Source organism: Seriola aureovittata, chromosome 2 (genome assembly GCF_021018895.1).
Source record: "Seriola aureovittata isolate HTS-2021-v1 ecotype China chromosome 2, ASM2101889v1, whole genome shotgun sequence".
Taxonomy (NCBI): domain Eukaryota; kingdom Metazoa; phylum Chordata; class Actinopteri; order Carangiformes; family Carangidae; genus Seriola; species Seriola aureovittata.
The window spans coordinates 21,446,722-21,459,314 of record NC_079365.1 but is presented as its reverse complement, the minus strand read 5'-3'; the positions used below and the strand labels follow the sequence as shown (position 1 = coordinate 21,459,314).

General features: G+C 42.2%; 1 protein-coding gene across 3 annotated transcripts in view; it reads right to left on the bottom strand.

Moving 5' to 3' along the window:
• Positions 1 to 12,593, bottom strand: part of tox2 (TOX high mobility group box family member 2) — a 112,167-nt gene that overhangs the window by 50,386 nt on the left and 49,188 nt on the right. For all 3 annotated transcript variants that reach the window (XM_056387157.1, XM_056387149.1, XM_056387164.1), the window contains exon 2: positions 10,547 to 10,639. In XM_056387157.1, coding sequence (XP_056243132.1) covers positions 10,547 to 10,588 — 42 coding nt within the window. In that variant the 5' untranslated portion in view covers positions 10,589 to 10,639. The remainder of the gene's footprint in view (positions 1 to 10,546; positions 10,640 to 12,593) is intronic.

Genomic DNA, 12,593 nt, shown 5'->3' with positions numbered 1-12,593 from the left:
GTCATTAGAGCATTCAATGACTCGATGTCAGGCACACACACACACACACATACACACATACACACACACATGAATGCACACACACATACATACAGATATAACCAAAGCAGAGGGAGTGTGTGGGGGATGGTGTGCTGTAAAGGACATATGGAATGCCTGTGTGTATGTGTGGATATCTGCTGCTGCATGTGTATTTCACTTTTATGTGTTCCTTATGTACGTGCGCGCATATACAACTCGTGCATGCATTATGTTCTTGGCTCTGAATGTGTGCACATTGCATGCATGCCTACATGCTTGTGTAATGTATCCTATCCAATAATACACACATTGATCCCAGTGAGATAAAGATAACTAAGTTAGACCTTCCATAATATTTATTTTCCCATAACAGACTCGCTCAGCCACGCCCAGTCATATAACTCCTTGCAGATGAAATATGGTCTTCATTACATTTAAACCTCAACACACAGAAACTAGTGAGGAGAAACAGGATTGCCCTTCTTTCTCGACTGAAAGAGCACGAAATGAATTGGAGCAGCTGAGATTTTTTACATTACCATGACAAATACGGCGAAATGGGGAGGACAGAGAGAAAGGGAGAGATAGAGAGAGAGAGAGAGAGAGAGAGAGAGAGAGAAAGGGGGGGGGGCACATGACGACAGACAGAAAAGGGCAGATCAGACAGAAAAGACCAAATTGTGTGAAAAAAAAAAAACACATCAGCTCAATTTGTGCTTGACTGTAAGCTGTGAGCTGAGAGGAGAAATAAAATAAGGCATTTAGCTGGGGATCATGTTAAACCATGCAAGTGAATGAGTCCCCAGAGAAGAGTGTTCCCTCTCTCGCTTATGATGGACTTAATTGCCTCTATCAGTGTTAAGATATAACATTCATCTCAGGTTTATTGCTTGGCTTTATGGTCTTGTCCATCACACTGAGGGGTTTCAAGAGGCAGGCCACACCTCAAATGGCACCTTAAAATAATGAGACAGATTACAAAGTAAAAGGGGGAAGGGGAGAAAAAAAAAAGAAAAATAGAAAAAAAAAAGAAGCATCATTTATATTTGGAAAATGAGAGGATTTTACAAGAACTCTGGATGAGCAGATCTGGTATGTGAGCGAGCTGCTGAGGCAGAAGGGTTTGGATGGTATGCTGGGTGGATTACTCTTCGGTTTCTGGGTCTTTCAAAATGCATGGTTCGTCGGGCTAAAGGCACACACATCTCCCCCACCTCTGACCCCCGAAAGCTCTGGGTAGGTGTAGGGTTTCAGATGGCCACACAATCGTACCATTGTGCTCCTGTTAACACAATGAAAACAAAGCTAACACATCGCTGACATTCAACTCCCCCCACTCTGTCTAACCTTGACTTCCAAACACAACTCAGGTGGAACAGAGGAACGGATAATCAAGCCATACACAAATCTGGAAAATAACATACCAAAACGCACTGATTGTGATGTAAAGATAAATGCAATGGGTTTTCCACTGGAGCAAATCAATATTATCTAACGTATAATAAAAGCTTAACATGCTTCTGGAGTAACGTGACATTGACATATCATTTCATTTCTTTAAAATGCGGTTCTGACGTCCTAAAACAGGCTGCTTCCCATCACATGAGGGCTTGAGAACCATTCCTGTGTGTTCCATTAAATCTATTAAATCCACTTGCATTATATCATAGTGCTTACCACACAATAGGGGCCTTTCAAGGGCAGTCCCAGAGGAAGCCAACAAAGGGCCCTCTCATTCAGGGACTAGTCAAGTAATTCAGAAAGAGCCAAACACGATTTTTGTGTGTGTGGATCTTCTTCTCCACCAGACCCACAATTGGCAATTTCACCAAGTCAAGAAAAAGACTGTCAGAAAAGAGGAAGAGAGCAGAATAAGAGAGCAGCAAGATACCTTTTTTTTCCCTCACAAGTGGCTTATTTAAAAAGACACAGGGCCTGAAGTGTTCTTCCCTGAAATAGTCAGTCTGTGGGACAGAAAAAGCACAGACCTGGAAAGAAATGCAAGGCAGTGATCTGAGAGCAAACGAGGGATGAGTGAGTTCAATAAATGCACTTATTTGCATCCATCACTACCGCAGAGTTTGTACTTTCCGTTGTATTTGTCAGTCTGTCGAACTCTCATCACCACACAACAACATCCATATTGGACAGTTCTGCAAAAACCCACAATTATGTCCAATCTCAAGGTTTGTAAAATTCTGCTTTCGACAATAGGCTATCTGCACATGGCAACTATGGTATGGTTAAGTTTAAGAACAGATTATGGTTACTTAAAATAAACTATGATTAAAGGAGCTAGTTGTCAGTTTGGCTATTGCTACATAGCAAACGTTAGCATTAACAGCTGTTTACTTACCACTCTCGAGGAAACGTTACGAATAACCTCAACTCAACGCCATTGTTAACTCTTGTCTCTTATCACGTCTCTCAGCTAGCTAGCCGAACCGGATCAGTTCCTTTTGTCACTTTCCAGTAGCGACTCACTGTAGCCTCCAACGTGTTCTGAAGATGTAGTGCTGCTCAGAGGGAGCAGAGGGTGAATTATAACCTCTTGTATTAGCCTATAAAGACAATGATGGCCGATGATGGTCTTGTAAAGCCACAATCACCACCATCCGCTCCCGGCAAGAAACCACGTTCAGCGGCAGAGAAAATGTACAAATAGCCCTTTCAATGTGCAGTTAGGCAAACAAAACAGGAGCAAGTTCATAGCTATGGTTGATGAAGGGTGTACGTAAACTGAGATGAGACCTGACCTCTGAACTGCTACATCCACCACCTTCAATGCCTTTTCTTACATCAACAGCCCATCTCCAACATCAGCACCAAACATTAGTAGTGGACATGAATCACGAGGAGCAAAATCGTCCAGTGTGGATGTAATTCATGGCGATATCAGTCTGGTCTGTCTGTACCAGATTTCCACATTTGGTCAAAAGCCCAGAGAGAACCTGCAAACTTTGATGACATCTTAGGGCTGAAATTGTTATTTGGTCAACGGAAAATTTATCATGCACCAATTTTATCGTTGATTAATTGTTTCTGTCAGTTTACAAGCAAAAATGCCAAAGATTCGCTGATTCCATCTTTTTAAATGTGAGGATTTGCAGCTTTTCTTTGACATGTACGACGATGATAAACTGAATATATTTGGGCTTTTGACATTTAGACATTTACAGCCATTGCTCTGGGTTATGGCACAATAAAATGGACATTTTTCACAATTTTCTTACATTTTGTAGAAAAAATGAGTAATTGATGAAGATCGAGAAAATAATCATCAGATTGGTCAAACATACTCATTAGTTGCAGCCCTAATTGCACCTGTAGATGGTGCTACAGCAACATGATCACCTTACATGGCCAAACCTCAGTGGTCATGAGTCTGGCACATTTGAAACTTTGAAAAACCACCCCTGTACAGAGCCAGGATTCAGGTATTCTCCAAAAACCATGCCTGCCATTCCCTCATCAACATGATTGTCTTTCACTGTGATACTTGATGCAGATTCGTGCCATTATGGAAATTTTACAAAAATGCTAAACATTTTCTATTAAAAGGACAAATTCAGTGGATTTTAGATTGCGCAGCCTTGGCAGAGGCGCTTGAATACTTCCTACTTATGAACAATAAAACAGGCTTCCCTTTTATATTTCTGCAATAATGATATTTATGACCTCCTCCGTTCAAATCACAATTTCTGTCTCTTGCTCCATTCTGCAGCAGGAAAGCGTACAGTAACTTCAGCTGTTTAAGAACTGCTCTCCCAAGAAACCAACCTGGTGTGCACAAGTACAGTAATTTAAAAACAAACAATACAGCACCACCAGGAAAAAAAAAACTGTCTTTCTGTATTTGGGACTTCCCCGTGTATTTAAATCTAAATGCAGCATCCAGCACCATCTACTTCTGTCAATAGGGCTCAAAATAATTCACTGTTGTTTCATTCACTGCCATGCTGACTCCACATCCAGCCTCTGCCACTAGCATTCAGGCAGAATTTTCTATTACCAATCTAATTGCACATTCCACCCTGACAAGAGCTCATTAAACCTTAATTATACACATGTTGTTTTCTACAAACATCTCCATTTGGGTCTCTCTGCCTTGTAATTGTTCAGCAGGGACAACCAGTTGAGATTTTGCAGATTGAGAATGAATAAGAGAGAGCAAGAAAAAGAGAGGAGGAGCAGAAAGAGAGGTAAAGGGAAAGAGAGAGAGCGCAGGAGCGAGAGAGAGAGAGTGGGGAGAGAAAGAGAAAAAAAATACCAGAGAGAGAGAGAGGAGTGTCTGGAAGTAGGTCATGCCTCTCCATAAACAAGGCATGGTTTCTAAAATAATATACCCATCCAGTGGAAGTAATGCCAAACAACTGAGTGAATGTGGAGCTCATGTAATATTTACAGAGCACTAATACATAGATGGCAGGTCTTTTTCTCAGCACCCCCCTCCTCACCCCCCCTTCCAAAGCCAGAGGTTTCTTTTTTTTTCTTTTTTTTTTTTTGTTCCTCTTTCCATTTGAATTTCAAAGAAAGCCAACTACATTGATATATCTGGCAGGGTGGGGGGATTGGGGGGTGTTAAGATGTTGAGTTTCCCTTACTTTCTTTCTCCCTTTTTTCCGCTTCTCCTGTCTCTTCCTAGCCCTCTCTCTCTCTCTCTCTCTCTCTCTCTCTCTCCCTCCCTCTCTCTCTCTTTCCCTCCCCCTCTTCCTCTCGCCATCGCTCTCTCCACATTGGCTTTGGCTGTGATGTTTTTTCACACATTTGTTACATTTTCGCGAGGGAAAGCGGGCCTTAATCCAGACTCTTTGAGGCATGGACGATGATATTACTGTGGAGAATCGGCCTTTTAAAGACTTCTTTAAACTCCAGCTGGTGCTGTAAGGTCACCAAGCACTTGTTCGACGTCTGGCCCAGCATGATGCTTCTGGGCTCGGGACTAACTGGCTGTGTCGACTCTAGGCCAGGCTTTCTGGGCTTTAGACAGTGCCTGGCAAAGCTGCTACAAGAGGGAAAAGGCTGTAAAGGAAAACCTCTTCAGCATGTTTGCAGGTCCGAGTCCTCTGAGAAAAACTGTGTCTGCTGATTATTATGTTTGATATGCAGGAGATTTGCAGTAGCCTGCCTGGTTTAACAACTAAAGGGGGATGAGTGGGAATAGATGCATATTTAGAAACAAGATGGACAGTGCACTTACAGTAGGTGCAGTTTAACTTATCCAGAGCAAAGCTGAGAGTATTTGAGGCTTATAAAAATATAAGAATCCTAATTGTAGATAAACAAAGCCAATTGTGGTTTTCAGCGTGTCCATTTCATCCAGTTTTGAAACATACCCTTCGAGAGGGAAATGATATCAAACAAATTGTCATAAAAAAATGAACTACATAAAGTTAGCGACTGGAGCTGAAACAATTTACTGATTAATCAGTGTTGCGAATGAATCTGTATCTGTGTGAATCTATTTTGAGAATCAGTTCAAAAGTCATTTTTCAAGCAAAAATCTTTTCTTTCTCCATCTTTTGGTTTTGGACTGTTGGTCGTACAAAACAAGAAATCTGAAGATGTCACCTTGGGCTGTGATGAATTATAATAGGCAGGTGGCACTATCTTATATGTTACATCTATCTTATATGACACTCTGTATATATGTTACAAATTTAACTCATGTAATGCATAAGAGTTCAACACATTTTATACACATAAATACAGTATAATATAATCATACACAGTATAATAACATTGGAAAAATATCCTTATTAACATTCTCCTATTGATTTCAGCCCTGTTACTCTGTCACTGAACCCTTCTGTAATCATTGCTGAGGTTTACAAAAAAAAAGCCTATTTAACAAATTGTAAGTGTTATTATGCATTCATACTGTATTAATGTGGGTTATGTTCATGACACCTTAATATCAGATGTTGATGAAAATCTGTGGTGGCATGAAGTGAGATGTCTATTACAGACCATGCAGTGTCACCACCACTTAGCACCCAAAAGTGTCCATGCCAAGCCTCTCTGTCATCGCCGGGAACCTCTCAGCCTGTTGACACTTCCTGTATGCTTCACTGATACCCACCCAGCAGCAGAAGAAAATCAAATAAATAAATAGGCTGATATTAAATCACTCCTGTTTTGCAATATTACAATCATCTTGGCAATTTCTTTTTTTCTTTTTTTCTTTTTTTACAGTACGCATTTGTGTTGTGTCTCTGTTTTGTTTGTTTATTCAGTGGGTTAGTTAAAATATTCCATTCTTAGCACAATTACAGTGGAACATCCCTCAGTTCTCGCCAACATCAAACACACTCACTGTGCGGTGTGATGTGAGCCATGTCAAGATAAACAAACATGACATATTAAACAGGAAAATGAGTCACTCTTATTATCCCACCAAAATAAATCTGGAAAACACTAATTATAACAACCTGTGCCTGATCCTGACTGATTCACCCCTGCACTCTGGCTGTCTGTGTATGTATGTATCTACAGTATATGTGTGTGTGGTTGTGTTTGTGTTTGTGCGTGTGTGTGTGTGTGTGTGTGTGTGTGTGTGTATCAGTGTGTGCTTGTGTGTGTGTGTGTGTGTGTGTGCGTGTGTGTGTCAGTCACATTCTTCTCCTGCTGCTGCCTTAATAGGCAGTCTCTTAGATATTCGCTACAGAATAGCGCTCATGCAATATTAATATCACACCAAAATATGGAAGCTGGAGCCCCCACTCCATCTCTCACTCCCTCCATAATTGACTATGCAAGGCTCCAAATCAGCTTGGAAAAAGAGAGAAAGACACAGAGAGAGAGAAAGAGAGAGAAAGCAGGGGAGAAAGAGAGAGGGAGAAACCAAGGAGAAAGAGGCAGAGAGAAAGAAAAAGAGAAGGAGGAGGAGTCCTGAAACAATCCTGTCATCTCTGCGCTACAGCAGATTCTGAACCTTCACCCTATGTATCACTGTCAAGGCGGTGGAGCTAAAACAACAACAACAGCTACAATGTTAGCTCAAACAGTTTGACTCCCTGCAAAGAACACACTGATGCTCATCCAACCTGAGCTAAAACAAACCTCCAATCCCGCAGCTCTGAGAGTCACAGCGCATCACCTTAAACACTCGACGTATTTCATTATTTCGACTCGTTGTGTAGACGCCTGTAGTCACATTGCAGATGACGATACTGACTGATGACAAAGCTGAGTTTACGTATTAAACATCGAAAAAGTTTGCAAAGAGAGGCAGAGCCTTTGTAGCGCAGAGTTTTGGGGAAATGTGTATAAAATGGTGCATAACACATCTACAATATTTCCATTTTATGAAATGCAGCAATAAAAGAAGGAGTGTTGGGTTTGAATATCTGAATATCTAAATTTAACATTTTGTTACACATCAGTGCATGTACCGTCTTGGTTCACTTCTGAGATGTTTGTCCAGTTCAATTACAGAATATGACCAGTTACATACTGGGTTGTCGGATCATTGTTTGGTTAAGCCTCTGCTTAGACGTCATTGGCTGCTGTTGGTTCTGGTCAGTTTACAGACATTTCTCTCTGGGAGTGACATTATACCACTCCCATGTTTGTGTGTTCAGTGTGGAGCTCGAGTCAGGGGACGGTTAGCTTAGCATAAAGCATAAAAACAACGGGGGACACAGCTGGCCTGGTTCTGCCAAAGATTCCCCTTATGACACCTGATTTACATGTTGTCTCGCACTAGTCTAATCCATACACAACATTCATGTTTAATGACAATTAGTGCTTTTTGAGGGAGTTGCTGTATGTATTGGAAGCCGCGACTTCTACAGTATGTGTCTCTGTGCGCAGATTAAACAACAAGCTAGAATGTGTTAATGAGTGAGCGCTGGAGGTGCTGATTGGTGGACTTTTTTTTTCTTTTTTTTTTTTTTTAATTTGGACAAACCCAGGCTAGCTGTATCAACATACTCTTCATGCTAAGCTAGGCTAACTACCTTGTGTCTCCAGCTTCAAACCTAGCTTTCCTTCCAGTTAAATCAGTAAGAGGTTCATATCTTAATCTATTGAACACATTCATGACTAATGGCCATTATTCATTGTGCACTTAAAGTTTGAGATAGATTCATCCAAATTCCCATTAATAGGACCAATCCATATACAGCTCCCAAACACATACACACACACACACACACACACACAAACATTTGTATATATGCAGGGGTGAGAAGATCACTACAGAGTGCTGGGAGGGTCACGCCCTCTGCACTGAGCATTTTAAAAAATGAACTGTAGGCATTTAGAGCCATAATAGATGTTGAAAGAAAGAAAAGGAAAAGGTTGCGGGGGCAGAGCCGGTGGCTGGGAGGAGGGGGGAGGTGGGCAGTGCACCTTGACAGGAAACATAGAGGTGAAGAGCAGGAGTCGGAGGTTAGTTTGACAGAGAGAAAAGAAGTGGTGGTATGGGGGTGAAGGTGGGGGGGTTGCTGCGGAAGTGCCAAGCCCACTTTTAACTGAACCGAGGGTGGTGAGTGGTGGTGGGGGGTGAGGGAAAGGGAGGGGGGAGGGACAGAGATAGAGATCAGGGGAAAATAAAAGGGGTGTGCAGGGGAAGGAAGAGGGGAGGAAGGAGAGGATGGGTGAGAGGAGCTGGGGGTTGAGAGGGAAGGAGGGGGGGGGCAGGGACCTACTGCACCTTGACACTTGCTCTCACCGCAGCACCTGATAAGTGCAATGGAAAAACGTCTGGTTTCCTCCTGCATGTTAAGTGGTTTATATTCTCCTCCTCTCCATGCAGCCTGTAGCTAAAGTCTGCTACTGTACTGATGCTGCACCCAGGTAATAACAGACAAAAGGAAATGACACAAAACCAAAGATTGGAGCAGAAAATAGCACATATTGTCTCCTTTTGATAAACTCCAATCTGTGCAAGAGATGCAAGCTTTAAGTTTTTGCAGAACGAAGCAACTAGTAGATTAAGAAATGTTCTTTTCCTTACATTAATGTTCATCTGTCACTTTTAACGCAGCCCTCGTCAACTTCTGCACAGAGATTTAGACGCAGAGTTGAATTTGCACAACATAGGATCAGATGCAAGTGGATATATATCTTTAACTAGCTCATGCATGTCCTGACAAGGAACTCATTCCCATGATTTGTAAGTGGGTCTCTCCACAGAACAGCATTAACTATATTCACTTTAGATAACGTATGATTCCAGGCCCTGGGAGAGGATGGGTTTCTCAGAAATGCTTTGTTAGCACTCTCCCCCTTGATAAATGATTTAGGACATGTGGCCTGAGACATCAATACAATCTCTGTTGTAATTAAAAAAGGTGCGCACCAACAATATTATGCAGCTTTCGCTTTGTCTGTCTCTCTTACTCTGTCTCTCCCTCACTCACCCACTCTTCCTCTCATTGAGCCCCGGAGCAGTGAAGAGATAATTCAAAAAGCACTTGCATGAAGTGAAACATGAAAAAGGGAGACATATGAAATTAAATTCTCTCTTTTCGCTCTATTGTTCTTTCATTTTCTCTCCTTTGTTACATAAATGCATAAATGCATAAAAGCAAGGCAAAGCCAGATTCTAATTATGATTTTCACAATACTGAAAGATTTCATTTTTTATTTTTAAAAAATGAAAGAAAGGTTTCACAAACAAATTAGAGCGACTGTTCCAGCACTTTGTCAAAGTCAAAGTGCTGCAAGTGCTGCATCACTAAACTTCAGTAAACTTTCTTTTTCCAAGCGTCTTCATGAACAATTACATATAAAACTTAAAAAATTAGACTATGTTGTCCGAATACAGCTGCTTCACAATATCATAAAAAAGAGAAAATTACCAAAATATAAACTTTTTTTTTTTTTACACTTAATCAACCTTTTCTTTTCTTTTTCAACTAAAATAGGTCAGAAGCAGAAGAATCCAAAAAGCCACAACAAAAAAAAAACAGTAGCAGGCAGTTAGTTGGCCTATCAGCTGCAGCAGCAGCAGCAGCAGCACGCTTCTCTGAAAAGCTACCAGGCAGATACCACACAAACCACCAAGTCAGATGGGTGCTTGTGGTGGCCAATGATGGTTTTGGGGATGAGGACGGAGCAGGTCTGTCAGAGTGAGCGTGGGAAGAGCCCATAGGGCGAGTAGCAGTATAGCAGTCGTAGTAGTAGTAGTAGTAGTGGTGATGGTGGAATGTGGCATGTGGGCTTAAAGAATGAAGAAAGAAGTCATGGTAGCTGAAGGTGGTGTCATGATTTAAGTCTAGATATTGGCAATCACATTCATCAGCTGTTTCTACCCATTAGCTTTCTATCATAGGAATTCCCAGCGACTACTGGGCAGCTAAAATTTAGTGAGTAAATAAAAAAAACTACACTGCCTCTGATATGTCCCTCTAATCCTGTGCGTGGACTGTCTTGCTGTGCAGATGGGACTGGGGTTAAAATATGGTATGGAGGTACATGGAGGTATGGATGATGAGACCAAGGGGTGAGGGAGGAGGGGTGAGGATGGCGGGGGGGGGGCGGGGGTTGGGGGGAGGCTGGGAGAGGTGAGTCTTACCCCAGTAGAGGGCAGTCTCTTGCCGTCAGGGTTTGGGCGCATGGGCAGGGAGCTGTAGAGCCTCACACCTCGATCTGCAGCACCGTATCTGCTCTGGAGGGGGGAAAGAGAGAGAGAGAGAGAGAGAGAGAGAGAGAGAGAGAGAAAGAGAGGGGGGGTTTTAAATCTATTTTCTTGACTTTTGCAGAGAATTCACATGGATGATAAAATCACAATGAAAAGATAGAGATTTGAAGTACATTTGTTCTCAGCTAATTCAGTTTTAAAGTGACTTAAGTTTTGCTTTCCTACAGAGCAGAGGTCATGCAGTAAAGACATGTACTGTACATACTCCAGTTTGTTTACCAGTGTTCATTTCATAAATTTCCACCACGTCACAAAGCCTGCACATTGGCTGCCATGTTAAATCGCATCACCTCATGGTGATGTACCACACATAATAACTGGATCAGGTTGGCTCATCAGCGGCACTAATGGAACTAAGCTCTTGTGTTTGGTGGCCAGGGCTCCTGAGCTACCGCTATAGTCTACTGACTCCGGTTTTCTATACGTTACACAGCTGATAATTACAGTGCGGCGTGCTCTCTAAGCCTGCCAGCTCCTCCTTGCACTTCCCCATGTGGGTTTCAGCTGTGTAACACAACCCGAAGGAGTGGTGGCGAAGCCCTCGGTGGTTGGGAAGCTAATGATTCGCAACAAGTGGTCCCTGCCAGGGAAAGACGGTGCAACTCGGTGGGGTTCGCACCGTGGCCCACAGTCGCAGCAGGGACACATCCCGGGATTCTCCTCAAATCTCACTTTTCTATGTCTCGCTGCTCGTCTTTATCACTCTCAGCTCTGCTCATCTCACTTCACCTCTGTGATTCCGGTGCCGTCGTCACGTGAACACATCTCTTCAGGAACAGCTGGCCCACATTTTCCACGTCATTTCTGTCACCAGATTTATGCAACAGGGAACACCTATTGTGTATTTGTGTTAACTGATAGAATGAGCTACATCCTTTTGTCCCTGGTGTTGGAGAGTCTATTTTAGCTTTTGAATGCTGCCTGCTGTTGAAATAAATGCTGCAGCTGGTGATGAAGAAACTGCTAATAAGAGTGAGGAAAAAAACAAAAAAACATGAATTTATATTTGGAGATGACTATGGCTGCTGCCTACTATGCATAGTTCTTAATGGTTTTGCCACACTTGATCCATGCAGTCTGCTAATGAGGACAAATACCACATTATCTTTCTCTCACACTTCTTCTACTTGCTTTGCTCTGTCCCACCTTCTTATTTTTAACATTCATTCTGTCAGGTCACCAGACACACAAACTGAGAAATCACACTCGCACACACACACACACACACACGCACATACACACACATGCACACACAAACACACACAAATACATTCAAGGGCAGGGCTTCATATTGCTACGCAGTGAAACATGCATTGTTTAACTATATTTAACAGTTAGGTGAGAAAAATAATCCCTGAACCAACCAAAACTGCCTTCCATTTCTAGCCCGTCACATGGTTCGCATGCATCAGATTTTACAGTGGAGCCGCCATAAACACACCTTTGCAGATTGTGTTTATGGGCCTAAATGCACAGCGATTGCAGTGCAATGAAAGCCACAAATCAATTTATGCAGAAGCTTATGTAACATACCATGCATGAAAGACATTCAAGAAACAGCAGGCTCAAAGAGCATGATTTATACCTTATAAGCAGCATCCTATGCAGAGCAGTGCACCGTGTTTATTAACAGTATGCCGATCTCTAATGGCGTAGGCCTGTCACTGACTGTATACAGTGTAGGTTGTCCCCTGAGGCAGGGTGAGCGTACTTTGCTGTGTAAGGTTTTGATTTCCTGTGCTCATTATGAAAGGTGAAAACAGATGAGTAGACAGCAATGGCCATCTTGTCGATATGGTTCGCATGATGATTGCAGGCGCCGTTATCAAAAAGATCTTTCATTTACAACTTTCCACAGCACTGCAACGGCCTGATAACCAACAACTTATAAAAGCAGCAAAGCAAATTCAAAAATTCATAT